The sequence below is a fragment of the Alligator mississippiensis genome, chromosome 1, assembly GCF_030867095.1.
Source record: "Alligator mississippiensis isolate rAllMis1 chromosome 1, rAllMis1, whole genome shotgun sequence".
NCBI classification, from domain to species: domain Eukaryota; kingdom Metazoa; phylum Chordata; order Crocodylia; family Alligatoridae; genus Alligator; species Alligator mississippiensis.
Genome location: NC_081824.1, coordinates 433,358,647 through 433,386,488, shown reverse-complemented (window position 1 = coordinate 433,386,488; position 27,842 = coordinate 433,358,647). Strand labels below are relative to the sequence as shown.

The window sequence follows — 27,842 nt, the reverse complement described above, 5'->3', positions numbered from 1 at the left end:
GGGCCTGTCCTGCTGCCCTCTCACCAAGTGGGTGGCCCTCCTCTGAACCCTCTCCAGGCTGGCCACATCCCTTTTGAAGTGCGGCGCCCAGTACTGGACGCAGTACTCCAACTGCGGTCTGACCAAAGTCACATAGAGGGGGAGTATCACCTCTCTGGCTAGGACCAGGTCCAGCAAGGCATTACCCCTATTGGGGCTGTGCACTTCCTGGATAAGATGAAGGTTCTGTAATACAGCCAGGAACCTACGCGAGCAGTCAGACCTGGCTGTCTGCTCCTCCCAGCAAATGTCTGGGTAGTTTAGGTCACCCATGACAATAACATCCCTTGACCTAACCGCCTCCATAAGCTGACTGGAGAAGTCCTGGTCTAGCTCTTCCCCCTGGTTGGGTGGTCTGTAGTAGACACCCACTGTAAGGTCCCTTTCGCCACGTCTCCCTTGTAGTTTGAACATAGCTGTGCTGTATTTGTTGCAGCTGTTCTTTTATGATACCTGATCCTAAGCATACATTCCTTAAGTTTTGCAAATGGAGGTCTGTGTATTAAGGCCTAAACATGTATTACTGGGCCAGATATAACTCATTTTAACAGTGTAATGAGTTGCATTGTTGTCTTGGAAATTCCACCCTACAGATGGCAATGATGTTGAATTACTTCCTTTGATAATTCAAGTGATAATTATAACTTCATACCATAGGGTTGGCTTCTTTGTCAATATTATCTCTCACAAAAGGAAGGGAGAGGAGCGAGGGTACACTAACTTAGGTTTTGTTGGTTCTCTCGTCTTATTTTAGCAGTGGTATAAATCAAAATTAAAAACTCAGTTTGTATTGATATTACATTACAGAGAGCTAGAGATAATTAAAAAATAAACTGGGTTCTTTTTTCTTCTTTATGATGTGTGTAAAAGACCTGAAGGTAGGGAAGGAATTTTAAATTTTTTTTTGACTGTTTGGCCATTTTGTTTGACTGTCCTGAGTCCTAGAAATGCAAGTGCAAAAGTACAAACTGTAGCTCTACACCTTTATGCATGTGTATTATAATAATCAATGATGAGATCACAGGCTACTTTTAAAAAATGCACAACATATTTCATATATTTTCCAGTAGTGTTAGGTACCTGATTCAGATAAGCGCAAGTACAGGCTTATTCAGGGAAGCACTTTAGTTTATCAGTGCTTTAGATATGTAGGTATTGCAGGAGCACCCTTGTAAAAATGCCAGCCCCTGTTGCTAAACAGGAGACATAACATAACTAGGTTCATTTATTGCATCTCTCTAAAGCTCTGGTTTTGCTGGAATCATGCACATTCTTAGCTTTATGCTTTGAGAGTAGTTCTCCTTACAGAGTGCATAGTTAAGGAAGAGTATAAGCCTTTGCAGGATTATCATAAATGTGTGGTAGGTGAGGAGGCACAAAATTGTTACAAAGAATGATCTAGAAAAGAAAATATGCTAGACTATGATGATAATGGAATGGTTCTTTTAATTTTTTCTAAATCAACTTGTAAGTGTGAAGTTTTTTTTCTCACCCTCTTGAGCCTAGTTATCATCACTACTATGAAGATATGAGCGTAGTTATTTTATTTCTGATCCTCATACCAGAAACATACATTTATCCTGTTTCTGTGTTCCACTTGGCAGAGCACAACAGCTGATCTAAGACTGACATGATGCAATGTTAAATTATTGGAAAAACTAGGGTATAAAATAGATAGCATATGGACTTGGTTGTTCTAGTCTGTGATATTATGGGAACATTTTAAATGATTTGTTGAAATCCAATTTATTTTTAAACTACTTGTAGTTAAAGCACTTTATTGCTACATAGTTATCTGCTGTAGACATCTGTTAAAATCTTTACCCCTTAGAGAATTTTGTCTTGTTCTAGAAGCATAAATCACATTAGCTTCTTATAAGCTTTTCCATATATTAGAAAATGTTGGAGATGATTTAGCCCCCAAAGCTTGAGAATCAATTTGCAAACATGAAACCGAGCAGAACAAATGTAGGAAGCTATTTCAGAACATCAGTTAAACTTCATCAGCAAGTGACAGAAGTGACAGATACAAGACTACTTAGTATATAGAAGTGTTTCTACATTTCCCATTTAAACAAGTCTCTTTAAAGCCTGTGAAGTCTACCAGTGAAGTCCACCAATAAATAACAATGATGCCTTAAGACAAAACTACCAGGAACTTGGCTGGATTCAGGTAAAAGGCAACATAATGTATTATACATTGCAAAACAAAAATGAAAAATATCATTGACAGCCCTGCATATTCTACCTACAACAGGGGTGGGCAAAATGTGGCCTGTGGGCCATTCTATCCAGCCCATGGGGCCCCTAAAAAGTTTAGAAAATTAATATTTATCTGCCCCTGGCTGCCTGTCATGCGGCCCTCGATGGCTTGCCAAAACTCAGTAAGTGGCTCTCCGCCCAAAATAATTGTCCGCCCCAGCCTACAAACTACCACTGCCTTGAACCCACAGAGGCAGGCTCAGAAGCCTATTTAGTCATTTGTCAACATTTTGTTAACTATTTCACTGTTCATCATGGCATGTAAGAGAAGAGAAATCAAAGAACTGCACCATCCACTTGGAATGGAATTTAATGTGGATGCCTTTCCCCTGGCCTTTGAGAGAGAACTGGTGTCCTGTGACTCCTACTAGCATAACTAGTGGTGGCAGCAGGGCACCTGCCTTGAGCATTCACTTCGAGGAATTACCAAAACACCCCCATCCCCAGAGCCTTTGCTAGGGTAGGCAAACCCCAGGCACAGAAGCCTGGCAGGCCCCTGGGATTTTTGCTAAGGGAGGTACAGCTTCTGGCTCAGTAGTGTAGCGGGTGGGGGGGGTTGCGCACAAGGCACCGGGAGCAGCCCCTGGGCAGCCTGTGCTGTGGGGGCAGCCAGCACATGACATCCAGCTGCAGCTCCTTGGGGCTATCTCAGTACCTTGTTCACTGCCCAACCCCCTCCAGATACGTTCCTGGGCAAGGAGCTATACTTCCCATGGCAACGTGCCCTTGGGCGTACGCCGTTCTGCTCCCCCCCCCACACATACAGATTGGGTGCTGGCCTGCCCCCCATTTATCTTGCTGGGATCCTTTGACCCCAGCTGACTTGCTGCCCCTAGAGTGGGGGGCTGGACTCAAGATCTTCCAAGGTCCCCTCCAGCCCTAATGTCTATGAAATCTATGAAATCCTGCAAAGGCTTCTGGGCCTGGGCTGTGCTTGTCCTAGGAGACTCCCTCAGGGGGTCACTGGTGCCCCTGCTGTGGCTGGTGTGCGGGGAGCTTGCCCTTCAGCTACAGCAGCAGCTGACACCACAGCATGGGGAGGCTGGCGCAGGCAAGACACCCCTCAGCCCTGGTGCACCAGTTGCTGGCACTCCGCCCAGGGCACGGCAGGCACTTGTGACACCTCTGCTTGCTCCCATGTCACGTGTTGAGGCAACAGGCCATCACGGAGGACGTGTGAGGTCCACATGAGCCAGCACTACCCCAGCCACCCTGAAACCAGCTGCAGGCTATGTGCTTCCCTGGTGAGTGGGGCCTCTCCCTGCTCTGCTGCCTGCCTGCAGGCTCAGGAGCACGTTGCTTGCCCCCCCCCCCCATGCTTTCCACCAGGCCCCACCCCCTTCACGGCCAAACCACGCCCCCTTTGGGCACGAAACCCCACCCAGCAGACCAGGTCTGTCCCTGTAAACTGCGCATGCGCCGAACCATCTCCCCGTTTGCCACTGTGAATTGCTCATGCGTAGAACGATCCTCCCTCTCCCCTCCCTCGCGCGTGCGGACGCCCGCCCCGCCTTCTCTTTGCTGCGCATGCGTACGATCCCCATCCAGCCTCCCGCGAGCTCTCGCGAGAGGGGCAGTTGAGGCTGCACCCCAGACATCCGGGTAACTTCCTTGGAGGCCGGAGCCGAGATGGCGGTTGAGTCTCGCGTCACGCAGGAGGAGATCAAGAAGGAGCCGGAGAAGCCCATCGACCGCGAGAAGGTGCCGGCGGGGCCGGGCCGGGCGGGGCGGGGCGGAGAGGGGCCGCGGGCGGCATTGACGGGCTGTGCTCGCCTTGCAGACGTGCCCGTTGTTGCTGCGGGTCTTCACCACCAACAACGGACGGCACCACCGCATGGACGAGTTCTCGCGCGGCAACGTGCCCTCCAGCGAGCTGCAGATCTACACCTGGTGCGTGCCCCCCCGCGGCCCTGCCCGCCCCGCGCCGCCTGCTGCTGACTGGGAGTCCCCCCCCCTCCCCGCCTGTTCTCGGTTCAGGGGGGAGGGAAGGATCAGCGGGGGCTCGTTCTCGGGGCTGGCGCTGGAGCTGGGCAGGTGTATTGGAGCCCCCCACACCTGGGGGCTGGATAACCCCCTTCCACTCCCACCCCCCTCCCATTGTGGAAACAGCAAGGGGCTGGGAGGCGGTGCAGACAGATGTCACAGAAGACGCTCTGCCTTCAGATGTCTTTATCTGACCCCTCATGCAGCGAGGGTTCAGGTTTTTCCCCTTTTCGGCCATTTTCAAAGCAGTCTGCGGCCATGCGCTTGTGTTTGGTCACGGCTGTTGCCTGCTTTCTGTGTCCGCGTCGGATGAAGAGTGTCACTTGTGTCTGCGCTCTTAGAAGACGAGAGCTGTGTTAGGAGTCTTGTTAAGTGTCAGGGCTAAGCCCTCCTTGTTCATGGAGTTGGGGGGGAGGGAGGGAGGGTTGGTCAGTTGCACCTACCCTAGCAAAGACTGATGGGTTCCTTGTGCAAGTTGCCTGACATCTCTCTCTCTCTCCCTCTTTTTTTTAGTTATTTTTTTCACTTCCTTAGTCTCTCTTGTAAGGGTTTAAAAAACAATACAAAAATAAGTGGTTTTATTGCTGTCAGCTGAAGATCCCTTTGTGCTCTGTAGTGTATAAATGTATAAAACCAGGTCAGTGCCCTAAAGAACTGTGTTCTGAAGTAGACTAGAAAATGGGTAGAGAGGTCACGGCAGTTTGGAGCGGAGCCAGGGTTAGACCCCAGACTTTCTGAGTATGAGATCACTACATGTTTGGGGGGTGGGAGGGAGGGGATATCCTAGCAGGTGTTCTAGTTACTAGTGAGTACTCATCCTGGACATGTTTTGAATACTTTGAATGTTGAAAGGAAAATACTTCAAAACCCAAAATACTTAACCACGAAATGCTTCTTGTGTCATTTAAATACATAAAAGTATTGAGTTATGCAAGAGAGAGGTGTTTTTAGAGTTGTCTATGATTTAGACAAAAAGTCTCACAGATGACATTTTTAGTAAGTGTAAGATTTTTAAGAACTTCAAATAAAAAAAGAAACCCTCCCCACCTTAATGATTTTTTTTTCTTTTTAAAATCTAGGATGGATGCAACTTTAAAGGAGCTGACAAGTTTAGTGAAAGAAGTCTATCCAGAAGCACGGAAAAAGGGAACACATTTCAATTTTGCCATTGTTTTTACAGATCTCAAGAGACCTGGTTATAGGTAACTGACTGAAGTCTTATTTGCAGTAACAGTTTATGTTCCATGTTGTATGAGAGAAGTTCTTCATAGTAACAGAGTGCATGGCAATCGCTTGTTAATATTTGATTTTTTTTTTTCAGTTACTATTCCTGTTTCTCTTTTCTAAAACACTGAGAAGTGTTTGCCTAAAGATGTTGGTCACTAGATTATCTGCCACCCAGAATACGCGCCTGTAGATAGGAGTGGAAACAAAAAGGCTGTTTCTGGTAGTAAGGGTAGTAACTGTATCACCATCAAGAGTTTGCTCTTAGCACAAATTTATTTTTTTTAATTAAAACTGGATAGGGACAGTTTTTATATGAGCTCACCAGAAACTAGTTGAAAAAGCAGGGGCTTGGGTCCTGCTATATTTCTTGCATTTTCTTTACCACTTCTCTTGTGTCTAACTTGCCAGATACTTCAAGCTCTGACAGGGGAAAAGTTGATGCAACTTTATTTACTTATTTTATGTCTAGTGTTGTATCAGAGAAACAGCTAATACTGTATTAAGAAGGGAGGCAACGTCTTTGTATCCCACTAACTGAGGAAAAACTTAACAGTTCATCCCCTTCAGATCCTGTTTAGTCTGCAAATCTCTCTGACATTAAAAAGAGACTGACTTGCTCTTTTGTTGTGTAATGAAATGACGTTTCATATCTTCCCTTCAGGGTGAAAGAAATTGGCAGTACGATGTCGGGAAGAAAGGGCACAGATGATTCCATGACGCTGCAGTCTCAGAAATTCCAGATAGGGGACTACTTGGATATAGCAATTACGCCTCCAAATCGGGCACCACCCCCATCAAGCCGCATGCGACCATATTAAAGTGTCATTTTTTTGTAGATGACTGTATCTTCCAGTGGGTTTCACATGCTGTAGGAAACAGGCCTTTTTTATTACTATTGCTAAGCAAGATCTGAAAACACTTCTAAGCCTTGACAACAAGAGTTAAATAATTAATTTTACTGCGTGAGTTTAAAAGAAACAGTATCTGAATCTGCTTTGTTATCTCTTCTTTCCTAGCTGTTATGATATGAAAAGTGAATAGAAATGTTCAGTGTTTCAAGATTTATGTAAAATGTGACTGAGAGCTTAGAAGTGCTCTTACCATTCTGTTAAAAGCCATGTAGAGTGGAATAACATTATTATTGTTTTGAACATGTTTCTGAGTTTGAAGACTAGATCAGGCCTGATTTAATGGTGGTTGAGCTTGATTAAAAACAAACCGCTCACAGGAGAGAGAGTGCTTTTCTTGACTGACTTGCTACCTAGCAGCATGTGAACAGTGGCATCAGTGGGAGAATCCTTGTGTATGATTACTTTCCAGAAGTAAGTCTCCAAACAACATTTTGTTTGTTGTTTTTTTTTAAAGAGTAATTATCTTTCCTTATCATCAAAGCAAACACGACCTATAAAAGTCTAGTTTTACTAATGCACCTGCCCATTTTAAAGGAAAAACAAGTATTCTTTATTTTTAAAAAAGCTTTCAAATTTTAAACCTGTGTTGCACATCTAGCAGTCTCTTGGGTTATTGGCATAACTATTGATACAAGCAGCCAAAGATTCCTTTTTGTGCCAGGTACCAGAACTAAGCAAGGAACCAGTCCCTCCTTTTACTTTTAATGTTTCCATTACTTGAGCCTAAGCAAACAAATTAAAAAAAAAAAAAAAAGTAATAGGGCTGGCCTTTGTAAATGCCATATTTTTTGCCCTTTCTTGTGCTGCACTGGTGCGACTGTTTGTAAAAGTGGGTTTTCTGGACACTTTAAAAGTGTTTCTGGCACATTAAAGGAAAACTCGGATGTAGTTTAGTTTAGTTTGCTGTAAATTAAAGTGTTGCATCTATGGATTTGTTGCATGCAAACAGGCACTCAGACATGTAACGAGCCTTTGTCCACCAGATGGCACTGCAACTTTTTTGTAGTTTGTCCCTTCAAATTACTTCCACTTTTTTTTTCCTTGGGCCATTTGCTGGCTCAATGCTCCCACAGCTGTGTGGCAGGTCATGGGGTGGGGCCCCAGGCCAGGGGGCATAGCCCTGTATAGTCCCACTCTCCTGCAGTAATTAGTTTGAAAATCAAGTGTGTGCAAACACTGATGCAACTCTCCAAAATAAACAAGTTTAAATTTTATAAACTTATTTAATTTAATGAGGATTAAACCCTGTAGTATGTATAGGTACCCTGGGAGATCACTAGTCTAATCTCCAAATTTGTCATTTAAAGTAGCTGCATGTCATGCTTCTGTTTCACTTGCTGTGATATTGGAGTGCACTTAATGAGTAAGATGGGAATATTGCATATTTATGGATGTCAGTTGTCATCCTAGAGAGTTCTAGTCTACCTCCTACACAAAATCCCCAGGTAATATTAGGCAAGTCACTTAACTCAAGCTCTTCCCAAGTGACTTAGATGGAGTGTTCTCGGGGGAGGAGGAGTTCCTAGCAACGGCAGATTTGTGCTGAATTTCTGTAAGCATCTGATGAATTGAGCTTCAGTCCACAAAACTTATGCTTCTTATCCTATTTAGTTAGTCTATAAGGTGTATATCAACCCTGCTTCTGTCTGGGACATACCTTCTGCAAAATGACTGACAGTTGTCCTCAGGATCTCAAATTGGGCACCCAAATTTAATAGACTATTTTTTAATCAATTTCTGTGTTCTTTTTTCCTGTCTGTAAAATGGGGATTATACCACCTCCTCTCCCATGGTTCTTCAGACATTCAGTACCAGCATGAAAAGCCCAGAAAAGACTTAATTTTCTATCCACATGGTGTGTTAAAGCCTGACCTGTGTGGTGAATAGTGCTCATTCAATGAGCATTATCCATCCAGTCTATAACAGGATGAGGCTGGGGGTATGGCATAACAGTACATTTGTTAAACTCTTAATATGTAGTTGCATACAGACATACATTATAACACTAATGCTTGCAACTCACTCGTTTCTGAGGTCTTGACTTTGGCAAGCTTAATATTAATAATTTTTAAAATAAAATTCAGGTAATGTTTGCAGAGGACAAGTAGGAACAGATAGCAGAGTAGGGGTTGGGGTGGTGTGGGTGCTAAGGCACATGGTTTATAGATGCTAGGGTTGGAAGGGACCTCAATGGATCATTGAGTCTGACCCCCAAAGATTGCAGGTTTGAGGCCATAGCAGAAGTACTCATGACAAAGCCATGTCATTCTGAGGAATCTGAATTCTGCAAAATACCTTGTCACAAGGACACAGAAAGGAAGATGGCAGAGCTAGCAAACAATGGAGAGCTTATTTAGATGTAAAATGGGATGTTAAGGAATATAGTCTGGATTGTAGATCTAGTTGATTCTGATGACTCCATGATTGTCTTGCATGCTTTGAACAAGCAGCTTTTGGTTGTAGGCTTAGGAAGTGGTCAGTCTCTCTGAAGCATAGTTTCTCAACCTGTGGTACGTGTACCCCTGGGGGTACATGACACAGGCAGGGAGTACGTGGGTACCCTAACACACTCTTTCACCCCCTTTTCCTCTCAAAACTACGGCAAAAAATGTGGTGCAATTTAAAAAAATTAAATTTCCCAGTAATAATTTGGTGTTCAGCTTTGGCCAACATCACCTCTAGCTCAGGTACATACTTGAGTTGTGCACCCCTAGTGTAAAAGGTGGCAACCATACCCACACCAGATCAGATATCTGTCATTCACAGCCTGATCTACACAGCCCTTCTTCCAACATATGGCGCACAGTCTGTAAATATAAAATCCCCTGGAAAATTGAATGTTGGGGTACTTATTAAAATTTTCAGAAGTTAGGGGGTGCTTGCTACTTAAAAGGTTGAGAAACATTGCTCTGAAGGAAAAATGACTAGCCTGATCCCAGACAAGCAGCGGTGGCTGTACGGGATGTTTCCAGGCCACATCTTAAGAAATATTAACAAGAAAAGAGAATCCACTACCTTCATTCCTTGGCTCTGAACAGCAGCAGAAAAGTGGTAATAAATACAAAAGAAATGTACTTGTGGATATACCAAAAAAGTTATCCATCTAGAAAGGTAGCTAGCTGTGTTACTCTGAAGTTAGGTAGAGCAGGGTGGCACTTCTATAGAGTTTTCTCTTATTGAAAAGATGGATGATGGCAGCATCTCATTTTTCAAAAAGAAAAGACAGAGGGAACCTTCCATTTTCAAAAGAGATGACACTGGTCTTCACCCTTTTTAGACCCAAGGCATCACTTAGAAAACATCAGCTAATTTTCAGTTGTTTTCTGAAATTTTTTTTCATTTGGTTTTCAGGGATTCGAGGAATTTTCCATGTCAATCTTACTGGTCCCTTGTACCTGTGAACAAAGTCATCTGAAGGCCTTTCTCTAGTTTGGTATAGAGTTATCAGAGTTAGATGCAACATCTGTTTCCCAAATCTGTTGATCAATACGTGCCTCTCCATGCTGAGTCGTTTACCAGTTTATCTTTTTCTTTCTTTCCTTCTTTCAGTTTGTTATTTCATCTTGCCCATCGTCACTGAGGAGGGGTGGATTTTCCTTTTGCCAGCAGTATTTCACAGTCTTAACTCATTCTTTCCTATTCTGGGAAAATTCCAAGGATTTTTCAGCAATATATTACCATATACATTTACACAGTGCCATCATAAATGTATACGTGTGCATAAGTGTGTATGCAAGCACATGTAAACTGGGGTTCTGCGAGCCAGGAAACAACCTCTGGTTTCCTGCTATTTTAGGAAAACGTCTTTGCACATTCTTTGCAAATAACAAAGATTGGATCAGAGAAATACCTGACTCCATTAATTTCTCCTCATCACTGGAACAGTCCACATTACCCACACATTTTTAGCCATTCAGTTCCAAAAAGTTAATAGTACCATTGCAATAAGAGATTTTAATGAGAGAGTATTCAGACAAGTTCTTACTCTTGCTTCATAAAGAATTGAAAATTATTCCAGTAAAAGGTTTCAGAGCCTATATCAGAACAAATCAATGACGATAGCTCTGTTGTTAAAACAATACTTTAAAGTAATGTGACGGGTAAAACATAAATTGTTAAAAGCAGAAAGATACTAGTTTTACTGCTATTCCCCTGACTCAGCCAGTGTCTAGACATTACAGCATATAAACTGGGTTAAAAAAAATATGCTGCAGTTTTTCTGACAGAATGTGACACTGGGCATGTCTACAGATGCTATTAATGCACTATAGCAGCGGTTCCCAAACAGACAGACTGAGTACCGCCAGTTTAAAATGATACAACCTTAAGTACCACCAGCAAGTTTTTCATATACATAGGTAACAGACTATGTATTAAAACATCAAAATCTTTAGTAATCATAAGACATTGTTTTATCAGTTAGAGTAGCCATATATAGAACAATTGTAAATTGGAAAAAAGACAGTGTAAACCAGGGGTAGGCAACATTTTTGGCCAGAGAACCAAAAAACTGCAAGGTGTACCTCGTAAATTGCCAGAGTGCCAGCACACCAGAATAACAAAACTGGTGTGGGGGGCGGGGTACATGGCAGGACACACTGAATATTAATATAATTAATAATCATAAATATTGCTTCTCTTTTTTTTTTTTTTTTTTTACAGTAAATAGGTTTTCTACAAATTCTAAACCTGGTGACAATAAATACTTCATATACTACCTTTGTTCTTGTATTCTTTATTGTTAAGCATGTTGTGATGAGAGGGGGGGAAGAGAAGAGACGAGAGAAGAGGTGGCGAGAGAAGAGAGAGAGGGAGGGAAGACAGGGAGAGAAAAGAGGAAGAGGGGCGTGGGGAGAGCAGGTGCAGGGGGGAGGTACTGCGGGCAGGCTGGTCCAGCAGGGCCCTTGGGAAGGTGGCAGTTGGAGGACAGCCAGGGCTGGGCGGGGAGCAGGGGCTGCCCCAGGGCTATTCAGACGTGGGCCACAGCAGGGGTGCTCAGCAACATGGAGGTAGGGGCCGGCCCAGCCCAGGCAGCTCTGTGGGGTTGGGACACAGCCTCCTTGCCTACAGGGGAACGCTGCCTGGCCGGGGCAGGATGCCAGTCTTGGGGGCTCTGGGCTCAACCTGTGCGCACCAGACAGCACGAGCAGGGTGGAGCCACAGCAGGGACTCCCTGAGCCCTGGGAATAGCTGCCTCTCAGAGCCAAGCCAGCCAGGAGCCTGCAGCGCAGCAGCCTTCTGCATTGCCTGCCCTGGCCCAGCCCCTTGGGAGAAGCTGTGGGTGGGCAAGGCCGGGGCTCAGGCAGGCAGGGGCACCTGCAGCAGCTGTTCCCAGGAGCTCCGGTGGCCAGGCCCTTGCAGTGGGGAAGGCTCTGCCCCACTTGCACTGTGCCCGGTGTGCAGGGAGGCCGAGCCTGGAGCCGAAAGCCCTCCTGAGCCTGGCACCTGCCTCAGCCAGCATCCCCTCACGGAGCTGTGCATGCTGAGCCATGGATTCATGGATTGTAGAGTCGGAAGGGACCGCAATGGATCATCGTGTCCAACCCCCTGCCCCTGGCAGGAAAGAAGGCCGAGATCAGATGACCACAGCCAGGTGACTATCCAGCCTCTTCTTGAAGACTTCCAAGCTAGGTGATAGCACCACCTCTCTTGGAAGCCCATTCCAGATCCTGGCCACCCTTCCTGTGAAAAATTTCTTCCTAATATCTAACTTAAATCCACTCTGAACTAGTTTAGACCCATTATTCCTAGTCACTGCCTCGGATGCCCTAGTAAACAGCGCATCCCCTATTCTGTTGACCTCTCCTAATAAATGTATAGGTGGCCACAAGATCTCCCCTCAGCCGTCTCTTGTGAAGGCTGAAGAGATTCAGCTCTCTCAACCTCCCCCCGTAGGATCTATCACGAAGGCCACTAATCATGCGAGTGGCCCTCCTCTGAACCCTCTCCAGATTCTCCATGTCCCTCTTGAAGTGCGGCGCCCAAAACTGGACACAGTACTCCAACTGTGGCCTGACCAGTGACGCATAGAGGGGGAGCATCACCTCATTTGATCTATTAGTCATGCACCTGCTAATGCACGACAAGGTGCGATTGGCCTTGTTGGCTTCGTTACACTGCCAGCTCATGTTCATCCTGGAGTCAGTTATGACTCCAAGATCCCTCTCTGCCTCCGAGCTGCTGAGAAGGACACTCCCCAACCTATAGGTGTGCTGGGGGATCCTCCTTCCCAGGTGGAGTACCTTATCTTTATTAAATTGCATCCTATTTCTCTCTGCCCATTGATCCAACTTGTCCAGGTCAGCCTGAATCTGCTCCCTGCCCTCCAGTGTACTAACTTTGCCCCATAACTTGGTATCATCAGCGAACTTGGAGAAGGTGCTCTCCACGCCCTCGTCCAAATCGCTGATGAAGGTATTAAATAATATCGGTCCGAGGACCGAACCCTGCGGGACCCCAGTGCCCACCTCCCTCCAGGCCGAGAAGAAACCATTCACCACCACTCTCTGGGTGCGGTCCCTAAGCCAGTTGGCCACCCACCTGACTGTGTAGGCATCTACTCTGCAGTCTGCTAGCTTCCCAATGAGGATAGGTTGCGAATCTGTGTTGAAGGCCTTCCTAAAGTCCAGGAAGATGACATCAGCCTCAGCTCCTGCATCCAGGCAGTGTGTGACCAGGTCATAGAAGGCTACAAGGTTTTTCAGGCAGGATCTACCTGTGACAAACCCATGTTGGTTTCCCCTCAGCATCGTTTCCCCTGCTGGGCCTGCACAAATATGTTCTTTGATTATTTTCTCTAGCATTTTCCCAGGAATAGAGGTAAGACTGACTGCCCTAAAGTTACCTGGCTCATCCCTTCTCCCTTTCTTGAAAATGGGCACCACATTGGCCCTTCTCTGGTCTTCAGGGACCTGGCCGGAGCACCACGAGTGCTCAAACAGCTTTGCCAGTGGCTCAGCTATTACACTGGCCAATTCTTTCAGCAGCCGTGGATGGAGGTCATCCGGGCCTGCTGACTTGTACCCATCCAGCTCCTCCAGGAGCTCCTTAACTATTTCAGAACTAACCATAGGCAGACTGGTGCCACGTGGACGTCCGTCAATGATTGAGGTGGAGGAATTGACTTGGTTGGTACATAGAAATACTGAAGCGAAGAACTCATTGAAGAGCTCTGCTTTTTTCCCTGCATCAACCACCAACTGTCCTGATTTGTCCTGCAGGGGCCCTATGTTGCTCTGAGCTTTCATTTTGCCCGCTATATACCTGAAGAAGGACTTTTTATTGTCCTTGATTGCTGAAGCCAGCCTGAGCTCAAGCCCTGCCTTGGCCTGTCTAACTGATTCCCTGCAATAGCACGCCAGGGAGATATATTCCTCCTTGGTGGCTGCTCCCTGCTTCCATTGCCTATACATCTCTTTCTTTGCCCCCAGACTCTCCTGGAGTTCCCTGTTCAGCCAAGGGGGCTTTTTTGCCCCCTTACCTCCCTTCCTACGTAATGGGATAGACTCCTTTTGAGCCCCAAGGATCGCTCCCTTGAGATACCTCCAACCCTCCTGGACCCCCATTTGCTCTATGTTCTTGAGTTGCATCCCCTCACAAACTAGTCTTCTAAGCTTGCTAAAGTTGGCCCTTCTGAAGTCCAACACTTTAGCCCCACTAGTTACTTTACCCACCCTTCACTGGATAGTGAACTCAACCAAGTGATGGTCACTATCTCCCAGGCTACCATGAACTCACATGTTCCCCTTGAGATCATCCCCTGTTGCTAAGACCAGGTCAAGCAAGGCGCTACCCCTGGTAGGACTGGACACCACCTGGGTTAGGTGGAAGTCCTGCACACACTGTAAGAACCTCCATGAGCGGCTTGTTTTGGCTGTCTGCTCCTCCCAGCAGATATCTGAGTAGTCTAGATCTCCCATGACCATTACCTCCCTCGCCTGTGTGGCGTCTGCTAGCTGCCCGGAGAATACATTGTTTAACTCTTGATCCTGATGAGGAGGCCTGTAGTAGACCCCCACAACCAAGTCCTTTTCCCCTGGCCCCCCCTGAATCCTGACCCACAATGCCTCGGTGTTCCCCTCCTCCACCCCCGCCCTTAATGATGTATACTGCTCCTTAACATAAAGTGCTATCCCCCGCCCCACCTTTTTTCCCCACTCTGTCATGCCTATGCAACCTATACCCCTCAAAGCCTACCGCCCAGTTGTGTGTAGAATCCCACCATGTCTCGGTTAGTCCGACTAGGTCATACTGGGTGCTAGCAAGCAAGAGTGCGAGCTTCTCCTGCTTGTTCCTCATACTCCTGGCATTTGTATAAAGACATTTTAGTCACCCAAAGGGGGCTTTTGGTGCCCCTGTGCCTTGATGGCATGTGTTCCCTTTATTACTTACCTGGTGTGGTCTGGTGCCTTGCTTATGGCTTACCAACCCCTTAATACTTACTGTGGGGTAGTAGTCAGAAGGCTTAATGAGAGCAGAAATCATCTCAGTGATGTCCCTGATCTTAGCTCCAGGCATGCAGGAGACTTTTCTCACCAGGCCCCACTTCAGATGCCACTGGGTACCCCCACCCATCTGCCAGCCACAGACCTTCCCAGGCGACTTGGGCCTTTCCGGGTGCGCGGGGGAATCCCCCATCAGTGTGTGCACCCTAGGGTAGGCACAGGGGCCATCTGCCCCCCAGATTTATGTGTGGGGCAGAGGTGGCTGCTGCTGCACACTGGGCTTTGTGCCTCAGGAGCCGCACACAATGCCATGTGCCTCTCGCCACTGGGCAGCCAGTGCACAGAAGACACATGGCGTCATGCACAGCCACAAGGCAATGGCAGCCTGCCCCAAGCACAAACCTGGGGGGCAGGTTCCCCCCGTGCCTACCCAGCCTCAATCTGCACCCCCTGCCCCTTTCTCCCCCCATGGCCCTTCCCCCCATCACACTTATCTGCTGAGCACTGCTGCACACATGACTGGGCTGCATTCCTGGCCGCCTGCAGCAGGCTGAGCTGGGTGTGTGCATGCCCCACCCCTCCCCCCAGCCTACCATGTACCACTCACAGGTTGTCTGTGTACCACGGTTTGGGAACTGCTGCACTATAGGCTTACTGCACAATAAAATACTGTGCAGTAAAAGCCTTCCCTGGGACCACATCTACAGATTTAGATTGGACATTAGGAAGAACTTCTTCACAGTTCGAGTGGCCAAGGTCTGGAACGGGCTCCCAAGGGAGGTGGTGCTCTCCCCTACCCTGGGGGTCTTCAAGAGGAGGTTAGATGAGTATCTAGCTGGGGTCATCTAGACCCAGCACTCTTTCCTGCTTATGCAGGGTGTCGGACTCGATGATCTATTGAGGTCCCTTCTGACCCTAACATCTATGAATCTATGAATCTATGTGCACCCTACTGGAAGCAAATCTGCTCCTGATGGGAGCTGTATGGTAGTCCAGGGGCTGGCAGGTGGCACAGGAGCTGGTCCCAAAATGTACAGGGCCAGGAGAGCTCTGTTGGCTGCAGTAGCAGTTGTCTGCTGGCACCAGGAACATCGGGAGGGGTCCTGATGTACATGGGGCCAGGAGATAGCTGCTGCTGCAGTCAGCAGAGCTCTCCTGGCCTCATGCACATTGGGACACTTAGATGCCAGTGAGCCCCCATCTGGAAGAGGATTCCCCATCCAGCATGAGGCTGGCTGGGATCTATCCCACCAGTGAGCCCTTGGCTGGGCAGGAGTTTTCCACCTAGCTGGAGGCCCTCTAGCAGCTGTCCCACTTGTGGGACAGCTCCAGCCAGCCCCCTGCTGGGTGGGGAAATCCCTGCCCAGCTGGGGGCTCACTGGCAGCTGCTTCACAAGCCTGCTCCCCCTGCCAGTCACCTAAGTGGGGAGTGTGGGCCTGTCAGGGAGTGCACTAGCCGGGGCTGAGGGGGTAGGGATGCGGGCACAGCTTGCTCAAGGTGGAAGGGGGTAGGCGGCAGGAGAGCACAGCCCCTGCTCCCAACACTTCTGCACCTGCATCCTGTGCCCCCTCTGCGCTGGCTGTCAGGCAGCAGCAGCGCCCGCCCTCCTGTGCTGGCTGGTAAATGGCAACAGGGCAGGGCCCCCTGCTCCCAGTGCTGATGCAGGTGCAGCAGCACCGGGAGCGGGGACTCTGCCCTGTCACTGCTTGCCAGCCGGCATGGGAGCACAGGCGCTGTCGCTAGTTGCCAGCCGGCATGGGGAGACAGGATGTCGGTGCAGTAGCTATGCCCTGCTGCCGCTTGCCCAGCCAATGTGGGGGCACGATGCAGGCACAGCTCATTCCAGGCAGCAGCAGGGCAGAGCCCCCACTCCCAGCACTGCCACACCCGCATCAGCACTTGGAGTGGGGACTCTGCCCTGCTGCTGCTTACCCCCTTCCACCTGGAGTGAGCTGCACTCGCATCCACCCCGCCCCGGCTGGGCAAGTGGCAGCAGGGCAGAGCCCCCTCTCTGAGCACTGCTGCGCCTACATCCCGTGCCCACCTCACACTGTCTGGGTAGCTTTTCCCAGCCCCCGCCCCAGCCCCAATCCTTCCCTCCCCCATGACCCTTCCCTCCCCCAACCCCAACAGACTTACCAGCTGGAGGCAGCTGTGTCAGCTGTCTGTTTAGTCTATGCCCGAATCTCTGAAGTGGCCAAATCTTTTCCGAAGCTTTTCCAAATCGATTCAGAGCTTTTAACTAGTCTACCGAAGTACTTCCAATCCACTTCCAGGTCCACTGCTGAGTGCACTGGGGCCCCTTGTACCCCCCCCCCAGCTCAGCGATTGGCTGTGGGGGACTCCGAGTGTGCCCTAGACCCAGAAGGCACCAGTTGCCAAGCCAGGGGCAGGTGCAGGGGGGCCCCACCACACGCTCCCTGGTGGACCTGGAAGTGGACCGGAAGTGCTTCTGGTTCACTTCCGGGTCTGCTGCTGAGCATGCTGGGGAGCCCCCTGCGCTCCAGTGGGATACTCCATCCACCCCAGCATCTCAGCATTCACGAGCCACCTGGTACCTTGAGGTATGTAGAAAAAACATTTAAAACTGTGTCTATGTCCGAATTGTCGAATCTTTTCAAATCTCTTCGAATCAATTTGGAGGGTTCTGATTCCACTCGGAGAGATTAAAGGGTCTCCTGATTCGGTTTGGATTTGGAGATTCAGCCACCGAATTGGGCTGAATCTCCACCAACTCAAAAAAGTGACTGAAGCTTTGCATAGCCCTAGTAGGCATGTAGCTTGGCAGAGTGCTAGTGGGCAGCAGCATAGGTTGTCAAAAATAGGTAAGATCTCGGTTCAGATCAGCTTGAAGATTTAGAAAGCCGCTTATACACTCAAGTTGGATTTTTTTTTGCTCCTCAGAAAATTCACAGGCTTAAGCAGAGATTCTCTGGCCATGAAAATTCACTTGGCCTCTTCACAAGGACCACCTCAGCAGGAAGGGTATGTGCAAAGACATGTGGGAAGTCACTGAAAACTGGTGGCAACAACTTAGCATGAATTATTGTGAGTATTGTTCAGTTATGTTGACCTATGGATGCCTACATAGGCAGGGCATGCATAAACAAATAGCTTTGAACTTCAAGAGGTTCTGGGATTCCTATTCTATTTTATAAAATAAATAACCAGAAGTAGAAGGCTGGATCTAACCTGGAAAATTTTCCTGTCAAACAAGGTTCCTTGGGTGAATTTGTTATCTTTTATTAGACCAACCCAAATGGTTGGAGAATAGTTATTAAGCAAGCTTTCGAGTTCAAAAACCCTTCGTCAGGCTAAGGACGCTGCAGCAGTTGCTGCGTGCTCTTCCTGGATGGAATGAAAAGTAAAGAAGCCAGGGGCAGGACTGGGGAGTCAGTTGCCAGGCAGATTGTAATGTATCAAAAATCCAATGTCTATGTTTAGTCTGTGATCTCTAGTATCCAGCAGGTTGATGAAATGGAGCTCATAGGCTTGTCTCTGGGATGTGTTGTGTAAATTTCCCTTGAGGATCAGGACTGAGAGATTGGAGAGAGAGTGGCCCTCCTGTGAGAAATGTGCCCCCACTGGTAATTGGATATTTCTGTCTTTGATGGATTTCCGGTGTGCATTCATTCTGGTGCGCAGTTGTCTGGTCTCTCCTACATATCTTCCATCAGGGCATTTGGTGCATTGGATGAGGTATATCACATTTCTGGAGGTGCAGCTGTAAGATCCTGGGATGCTGATGGCTCTGTTGTGGGGTGTAGTAATAGTGGAGGTGGTGGAGATGTGGGGACAGGTTTTGCATTTCTTGTCATGGCATGGTCTGGATCCTTTTGGTGTGTTCTGGGGCTGAGGAAGTTTGCTTCTGGTGATGAGGTTGGCGAGGTTCGGTGCTTGTCTGAAGGCTAGGATGGGTGGCTCTGGGAAGATCCTCTGTCAAACGCATATGCCCTTTACTCTGTCAGTAAGATCAGACAACAAAGCTTTCAGGAACACTTGAAATGATTTCTTCCCTTTGTTTTGATGAGCTGTGGTTATCCATTTTGAGTGTACAAATACACCTCATCCATTTGTAGAACAAGGGGCTGAAATGCAGAGGAGAGATGAAAGAACCAAGACTTCTCTACCCGGTAATTAGAGGGTATTTTGGAGTTATCTCAAGGATGCAGTATACAGAAAGCAGGAAGGAGAGCTTGAGACAAAGGAAGGAAACATGGAAAACAATCCCTCAATCCCTCCCTCCCTTCCTTCCCATTTAAAAGTATTGAATGTTTGATGGATTGTTTTTTGCTGGCACAACTTTACTGTCCCATGTAGACAGGAACAAACCAAGCCTTAATCTAAAGTCACTCTGTATCTATGGGCTTCTCCTTCCCACAGTCATGCCTAAAACTCTCAAAAGATCTGCATCTCCCCTTTATAAAAATGCATTTGAGTTTCTTATTTCTCTGTCCCAGGACATAGTGTATCATCACCTCTCTGTGTCCTCCTGTGCATTCCCAGATGGAACAGACACATCCCAGAGGGAATTACCCCAAGGATGAGACTAGCAGGGAACAGATAAAATTAAGAGTGGGAAAGGTTTTTGTATTAAAGGACACAGCTTTTATTAAAGTACTAGATCCATCTGACAACTAGGAAGCAGGTGAGAGTTACCTGGAAGGTGCTGAAACTGAGGGTGGCTCATATGAGGGTTGGCAGAACAGTTGTTACAGTGTGATACAGAAAACGTTCTTGGTAGAATTTGGACTTTTATATAAAATGCACTGCACTGCAGCACAGGGTCAGAGCCAAGGGAAAACATTTGAAGAGCAATATAAAGATGCGTGAGTTTTTTTGGTTTTTTTTAACTACATTACCCTTTTCATAGCATCCTTTTCTAGGGAAAGCAGGAAATTTGTAGTCATTACACTTGATGATTAAACGTCTGTTACACTTTTTATCTACTTTTTTATCTAATAGAAGTGTGAAAAGTGGGTGATATATTTTATAGCAATTAACAACTTTTGAACAGTAAACATAGTATGGAACGCACATCTTGGGAACATTCCCATTGAATAACATACATGTGATACCGCTGACTGGCCACTGGATGTTGTAATTGCTTCTCCAAAGTGGCAATTTTTTTATTTTACTACCTGACATAAGAACCTCAGGATCTAACTGTCAATGATGCACAGCAGCCCTTCTAGCTACAGATGTTGATGGCACTTAATCAAAATGAGTTGTTTTCATACTGTGAATATCAACAACTTTTATGCAAATCAGGAAACAAGGCAAATTCTCCATCCCAGTGCAAACCCATGCCACAAAGAAATAACTGAACAAGTTTGCCTCTATTTACTAACTCCAGTGATTTAAAAAAAATTCACACAGCAAAAAGAATGCTGTACCATTTGATGACTTGACAAGTGTTTGGGAAGATTTATTTTACTGACACCTGTCCCAGTTTGTGTTTAAAAGCAAGCAAAGCACAGGCATTTGCTACTTCAAAGAGGACAGAACAATTAAGGCACTTCATTTACAATTAAGTGAATTATGGACATAAGTAGATGATATTATCTGACATGTACAGCCTGACCCTACCCTTCTTAGGTGGCTCTGTGGGTTAACAGGCCACCCCAAACACTAAATACAATTCTACCTTATCTTTATGAGTCAACCATCTACATTACACAACCAATATTTATTTGTTACTTAGGTTACTGCTTATGCAAACTGCGGTATTTGATGGGTTGCTCCCATGAGCACAGATTCAGTCTCAGTACAGTATGCACTTCCTTCACATTTTATCCATGATAACCAGCCCTACACAGCCCTGCATGTTGTTTTCTTATCCCAGTCTGTTTAAATGTATCAAAAGATAGGTTTCCATAACACTGTTTAAATCAATATTGGTTATATTGCTCAAACTACCCTATTTACACAAGGAATGCAAACATCTACATTGCTATTGTTTGTATAAGTATTGGGACTTGTAGGAAAAAAAAACATTTCTAACTCCCCAGGACTTCTTTGTAGGATTCCAGAAAAGAAAACATCAGATGGCCTCTGAGTAATCAGCACAGAAATTTAGTAAGATTTTAGTCAAGATCTTGAGATACACATTTTCAAGTCTCATCAAGGCTATCAATACTTACCAAGCAGTAGAGATGAGATGTTATCATCTTACCAGTGCTGTTGTTTACTGGTCAGGTCAGCTGTGGTTAGGGACAGCTCAGCAGTATACAGGGGCCTCTGATTCCAAAGCCGGACTAAGCGTTAAAATATAATATACAGAACCATTTCACTACATTTCTTTATGCCACTTATGATGTTTACTTACTTACAAAAATCAGAAAGTCAGCAGTGGAGGCCTGAAAATAAAAGAAGACCTTTGTTAAGATATAGCAGTCATTACATTTTTCCTTATTCGGAAGCAAATTTGTTAAAACAAGTAATGTCCTCACCATTCCTCTTTAATAACATAGAAACATAATAACATAGAAAAGGTGCTGGATCTGGCTGTGGAATCTTATCATCTCGCAGGCTATGTTGGATACAATAGACAAGGTTACTGGTGGTTGTGGTAATGGGTTTATCAGGTCCAAATATAAAAAATGCCTGGCCCATGTTTATGCTGCCATGTGTCTTGTCTTAGTTCCTCAGGACCCTCTAATGGGGATCAGTGGAAATGCACACTTCAACTCCAGCATCCAAAGGAGTAAGAAGGGTTTTGACTGGAAGCCTGGACTTTATCCTCCTTATGAAACAGACTGTCCAATCCTAGAGGTCTGTTGGAAACTTTGGAAATTCCTTTTGGGAACTGCTGTTTGCTAATGAAGCTCCATATTACTTAGGGTTCCACAGATGATCCTTGATTTTAAGAAAAATCCTTCCTAAGCTGGTCTGCCAGCATATTCTGAAGACAGGAACATGCAGAGCTATCAGTATGATCTGCTGCAAAATGTACTACTCCCCTGCTCTATCAAGCCATAGATCTTTGATCTTACTTCCCCCTTACCTATCCAGCTGCTTACATGGCTGTTGCATGTCCAACAATACTTCATCTATTAATCTCATAGAAGGGAATTTTAAACCATTTGTATGCAATCAATATTGTACCATAGATCCTGACTTTGAAGGTGATCTGTATGGACCTCATCAGTGAGTGGAGGCATGTATTATTGAACTCTTTGTTGGTAGAGGTGTGGAGAAGAGTATTTTGTTGCATACCTGAACTAGTTCAGTTCACCAGTTTTAACAGCTTCTTGCATGACTTGTGACCACCTTGTCCAAGTGTCTTGCTGGAAATGCACTGATTCTGGCAACCCTTTTATGGACTTGAGGTGAAGCCTGGCATATATGTAACATAAGCACATAAAAGCCTTGGTTTTTAGAAGTCTGAGACACAAAACTGGTCCTCAACGGTAGTCTTGAAGTTATTGAATGAGGTCTGCTATGATGTAAAATTTTTGTTATGAAAGGTAAGCCTCTTACTGATCTGGAGTTTAACTTTGTTACTATGCTCTGAGTTTGCCTCAGTGTAGATTTCTCTGGGCATTTCTACACACGCATTTACACTGGCCTAAATTGACTGTGCGGTAAATTACAGCACATTAACAAGTGCATTAACACTGTGTGTGGACTGATTTGGGATTAAAGTTAGTCCCAAGTCAGTCCCCACACATGGTGTTCCTGCACAGTAAAGTGTCTACATGTGTGTTACTGTGCAGTAACTAACTGGGCATAAATTTGAATCCTGTATGATGCAGGTATCAAATTTATGCTTAAGTCGGTGTAAGTCACCATGTTTACTGAGCAGTAAGGGGATGCACGTGTAGATGCGCATCTGTACTGCACAGTAAATGCACACATGTAGATGCACCCTATCTTGACTCAGAGCAAGTGAAGCAAATAGTTTTAGGACTGCTTATACTGAGCTGATCAACTGTTGCAATGATGTCCCTTGAATCAGTCTGTCACCTAATTAAAGATATACCTTCATTACTTGTCTCCTTAGATGAGCTGTTCCTAACATCAGACATTTAGTAAAAACTATCAGGGAGACAGACAGGCTGGAAGGCAGGACTCAGTGATTTCTAGATGGCACAAGGTACCTCCTATGGCCTGGAAATATGGACATTTAAAACAGGCATCTTATAAATCAAGAACTGACTGCCTATGCTGAGGATCTTATGAAGGGGTTCCAAATTTGAAACAGCAGTTTTGCATCATGAAACAAAGAAAAAATGTCTATCTAACCTCCTTTCTTCTTTGGTGTTATGAAATAGTGAGAATAAACACTCCTGTCCCTACACCTTCTTCCTTGATTGTGCTTGTAAAAGGGAGTCAACCTCCTTTCTCCTTCAGATTTCTATGAAAACGGTCCCTGGACAGGTGAGGAATTTAAATTGAATAGGATAGTTCTTGTCCACAACTCTCAAGGATTCTCTAACTCTTAGGTAAGCCTAGCTCAAGCAGCTAGAAAATAATTGCTGAAAGGCAGTGGGTGTGATGATAAAGATACTTAAGCAATCCAAACAGGCTCCTGGCATGGGCATGCAACCTTCTGCCTAGCTGAGGTGCTGGACTGCTTGGTTGTCAGGAGGCAGAAGGTCACTCTTGGTAGAATTTCCTCCTTGAGGGCTCTGAAGATCTTGAACTTTGCCTGTACAGGAACACCAAGCAAAGTTGATTAGCATCAGTCAAATATGCACATTGATTTCACATAAGTTAACATGCATTAAACGCTCATTTGGAAATTTTCATTCTGGTGCAATGACCTTTGATCACTTGTAGTTTAATTTCCAGGGAGGCTCAAAAGCTTCTTCACCATGATGCACTAGAGATCTGGCTTGGAAAGAATTTGAGCTCTGGTGCAAATATTTGCCAGGCTGAAGATTATATTGTTTTGTAAGACTATATATTATGTTCCCCAGGAAGCTCTAGATTTTTCCCTCTGCTACAATTAGAGACCTTTCTTGTGTTCCCTTCATACTGATGACATCTTCATTGCTATTCTGTTTTTGATAACACAGATTGAGGCCTTTCTGCTGCTAATTTCACCAATGCTTCCCCACACAACCTCTTGAAAGTTCAAGATAAATGTTTAGGATGACTAATTGTTATTTAGAGTGCAACACTGCTTCACTGTAGTTCATTAAGCTTCAAGCAGTGGCTCTCGTCACAAAACCCATCAAGAATGTGACTAGAGCAGAACCCAAGATGTCTCACTCCAACCCAAGCTCATAATGCTAGACCACAAGACTTGTTACCCCACTTATTACAAAAAGGATTTTTCTTACTAGGCATATGAAAAAATATAGTCTGAATAGTTTGGCTGAGATTAGCAATTGGTGTATAACCAATAATTGGCCTTCAGTTTTATGGCCTGTGGAATCTCTAGGAAAGAAGTCATTGTGTTTAAGGCACAGCTGTCTCTCATTGGTGGAGAGAGACCCTCTGCACTATTCTTAGGCTCCTGAAACTTGTTTTATTTTTAAAAAACATGTAAGGTTTAGTTTTAATCAGAACAAATCTGATTTTAGATTTTGCTGCCCTCGAAAGCTACAGAGTGTACACATGCGGTATGTGGCGCCATAGACACATCTGTGGCACCACATACTGCACATGCAGGCATTCCCTGCGGTGCTACCTTGAAGCATGGGCTGGGGGGAGGGGTCTGTTGACCCAGAGAGATCCCAGGGTCAAGAAGAGCAATGCCAAAAAAAAGCAGGGTGGTGCACATGGTGGCAGTGTGCACTGCTTAAAACCAGAGCCTGGACAGCCATTGCCACACTCAGGCTACCAGCCAGGCTTCCAGCTGTAGAAGCGCCATGGCTGCAGCTCCCCCAGGACCCGAGATAAGGCTGCTGGGGTCAGCACAGTTGCTGGCCCCAGCCTTCCCTACCCACCCTGGGATAACCTGCTGCACACCCACATTCACCAGGGACAAGTAGTGGTAACACAAAGTGTGTCGCTACTACTTGTCCCTGGAGAAACAAATGTCCACACACACATAGTTTGTGTTCATGCAGCCAAAGGTTGCATCTGAGAAATCCTGCATTTTTAATGCTTGAAAGGGAGATGCCTTAGCAAGAATGGATTTTTTGGAAAGTACTAGCATGCGATACAAAAGGAGCTTTGAAGGTTGCTCTCCTGCCCCCACATGCAGTTCAGGTGGCGCCTGTATGGAACTTCACTAGGCAGTTTATAGAGGAAAGGGAGAGCAGCATTCACTGCACAGTCAAGGAGGGGCACTGGTACAAATACTTCAGCCCTGGAACTAGCTTGGAAGACAGGAACCTGAAAGGTGGCCCATCTAGCAGCCACATATGTACTGTATGGGCATGGACAAGTCATTTTGAAACATTTCCAAGTAATGGGCTTGGAAATGTCTCAGAAAGAAATTGTTTCAGCAGCACGGCATATGTGCATTCCTGTTAGTGACCCCTGACGGAACACTTCGAAATTGCTGGAACTGCCATGCAGCCATGGCTCTGCAGCCAGGGAGTGCTACAAGGGCTGCTGCAGACTGCTGCTCCACTCCCTTTTCGTGCCACAGGGGCTACACCTCTCCCCCTACTCTTCTCTTTAAGGTTCAACTGCCCCCCCTGCTCCTTCTCTCACTGCCAGGATTCTGACTTTCCAGGCCTAAATCCCCTAAACTTTTCCTTCTTCCCCTCTCATAGGAGCAGAGAGATAAAGAGGTTTGGGGCTGGAGAACCTAGCACTGGTAGTATTGGGTCTCCTAAGTACTGGAGTGCTTAGGACTAGGAAGTGGGACCTGGTGGCTAGACAGGCTGTCAAGTCAGCTTGCCACGCTGTCCAGTGCTTTCCTCCTCTCCCGTGGGGGAAGAAAGAGTGGACTACTGTGGGATACTGGAGGATATATGGGTCCCGTGTCCCAATGGTATCATAAAGTGTAAACACTTCAATAGTTCCTCATTTCAGGAGTTCCTGTTCTGAAGTTCTTCAGCTTTGGAAATATTTCAAAGGGCATGTCCGTTTGTATGCCTCATTGAAGTTTTAAAGGCATTTGGAATGTTTCAAATGATTATTTTGTCCACACCCTAAAAGTGAACCAGTAACACTTAGGGCTGCTCTCAGCAAATCAGGAGTCACCATAAACACAGAAGGGAGATTTCTAACTTACCCTTCTATAGTTCCATAGGACTGCAGCTTTGTAGGAAGTGCAATCCTCACATTTCTTGGATCCGATGTCAGATTGCCCACCATATTCCTTAAGACTTAATATGGGAGTCAGTTTGCATTGTATGGACCGCATTCTGGCTCCCATATTAAGAACTCCAAGTCTGTAACACTAAGCCAGCTCTTTGATACGAGACCTAGTCAGTGACACAGCAATATGAGGGGATGAACTTCCTGGTGCCCCCTGTGCTCAGTCTCCATGGTTGCTATGTCTTTCCTTTGTAAATACTTCCTGTTGTGCAAGCCTAAATTAGAGATTACTGGCTTCTAACCCCATTCAAGGGGCGCAGCCTCTACTACCCCATCATAGCCTGTTAGGTCTGTGCTGGTTTGCCGCAACACTGTTATTGCTTTGGGTGAGGAATTTGCTTTTACAGCCTTTCTGCTTTCATTCTGTTGGGAAGATCCTGACAGTTCTCTATATTGCTCCTATTCCCGGTATCTTCTGTATTAAGCAAGCTAATAGTTTAGGCTCCTGCCGGGTTTCCTTCTATCTGTTACTGCTATGCGGCAGTCTTCGGTCTCATCACTTCTACTGTTTTGAATAAATAGATGATCTCAGTCCTAACCCAGCTAGGATGGTCACACCTTTGCATAACTCTTTGGAGGTGGGGGGAACTGCATCTGACATTCTATTAAATTGCATTTGTGTAGTCTGTTTCTCCGTGGGGCTGCAGAGATGATGCCTTGTGGTTCTCTTGCCCATCCTCCTTTGTGCAAACCTATTTGCCAATGGAAGGGTGTGTGCAAGGACCCAACACTGCCAGGCAGGAGTCCTTCCTTTGTTCTGCCTTTACCATGAGTGTCTTGACTGTTTTTACTGCTGGTGCTGTCTTCAACAGGAGGTTTCTGCATGCCAATTCTGGTGCAGTTTACTGAAATCCCTTATCTGAAAGAGCATGTCAGGCACACCATACATCACAGAAACTGGAGTACAATCTACTGTAACCACACTGTTTCTGCAAGTAGAAGTGAACAAGTCTGTTCCAGTCTTTTATTTGGTGATAGGTTGAGAAGGCAGATGTTTCATGAGGCTGTAGTCTCCTTGTTAGTCATTGCACAGTTTGTACACCTTGCACTGTTTGATGTATACTTTTAATTAGGCATCTAGGCCTGGCCAGTAGATGCTCTCTCTGGCTCATTTCAGTGGTATCTCTATACCCAGCAGGAAGCATGATGTTATTTCACATCACCTCCTAAATCTGTGAGGATTATTATGTAGTCTCCTTCAAACAAAAGCCTATCTTTCACATGTAGCTCATCCCTCACTCAGTAGGGTGTCACTCTGTGATACATTGCCATTTCAATGGCCACTCCTCGAGTGTGAACTGTTTTACTGCCTGCTATATCCCATCCTGTTTAGTGTTTTGTTAGATTGCCTGGAGCCTCCCTTGAGACGCAAACGTATGTCAAGTCTTTTCTGGCTCAGACACACTTGTTTTTTGTACTCTGGAAGGCACACTCAGCTCAGTTCATTTCCTACCAGTAGTAACTTTCCTGGGCAGTACCTATTTGTCATGTGATAGTGCTGGAGTCCTCATCCCAAACTGATTATACTCAGAACTGTTCAGGTAGGATCCTCCTCCTCCTCATCATCCTTAAGTCTCTTCTCCTAGAATTCTTAGCTTCTGTTGGATTTCCCCGATTTGAGGGGTGCAGCTCTCCTTGAAGCTGATGGTGGCTTGTCTAATCCCAAGCTTCATGCCTGAGCAGCCCAAGGGTAAACTGACTACAAACACAGAGGATATAAATTTCCTTTCTGTGGCTGCATCCAAACAT

At 46.0% G+C, this 27,842-nt stretch overlaps 1 protein-coding gene and 1 long non-coding RNA gene across 2 annotated transcripts; one reads left to right on the top strand and one right to left on the bottom strand.

The window, feature by feature from the left end:
• Positions 1–3,883: 3,883 nt before the first annotated feature.
• SAP18 (Sin3A associated protein 18) lies at positions 3,884–6,741 on the top strand. Its single transcript, XM_006276587.4, has 4 exons — positions 3,884–4,002; positions 4,082–4,191; positions 5,364–5,486; positions 6,173–6,741. Exons 1-4 carry the CDS (start codon positions 3,931–3,933, stop codon positions 6,327–6,329), a joined length of 462 nt encoding a protein of 153 aa, XP_006276649.1. The 5' UTR covers positions 3,884–3,930; the 3' UTR covers positions 6,330–6,741.
• An 11,344-nt stretch (positions 6,742–18,085) lies between these two features.
• LOC132247702 (uncharacterized) lies at positions 18,086–26,198 on the bottom strand. The gene is made up of 2 exons (XR_009459013.1): positions 26,008–26,198; positions 18,086–23,520 (listed from the first exon to the last, which is right to left on the bottom strand). It is a non-coding gene; the product is annotated as an uncharacterized LOC132247702 (long non-coding RNA).
• Positions 26,199–27,842: the final 1,644 nt, after the last annotated feature.

Excerpts from the sequence above, each read along its gene's own strand:
- SAP18 (XM_006276587.4), top strand. The coding sequence starts at position 3,931 with ATGGCGGTTGAGTCTCGCGTCACGCAGGAGGAGATCAAGAAGGAGCCG. Across the intron at positions 4,003-4,081 it reads AGCCCATCGACCGCGAGAAG|ACGTGCCCGTTGTTGCTGCG; the intron begins GTGCCGGCGGGG and ends CTCGCCTTGCAG. Across the intron at positions 5,487-6,172 it reads CTCAAGAGACCTGGTTATAG|GGTGAAAGAAATTGGCAGTA; the intron begins GTAACTGACTGA and ends TCTTCCCTTCAG.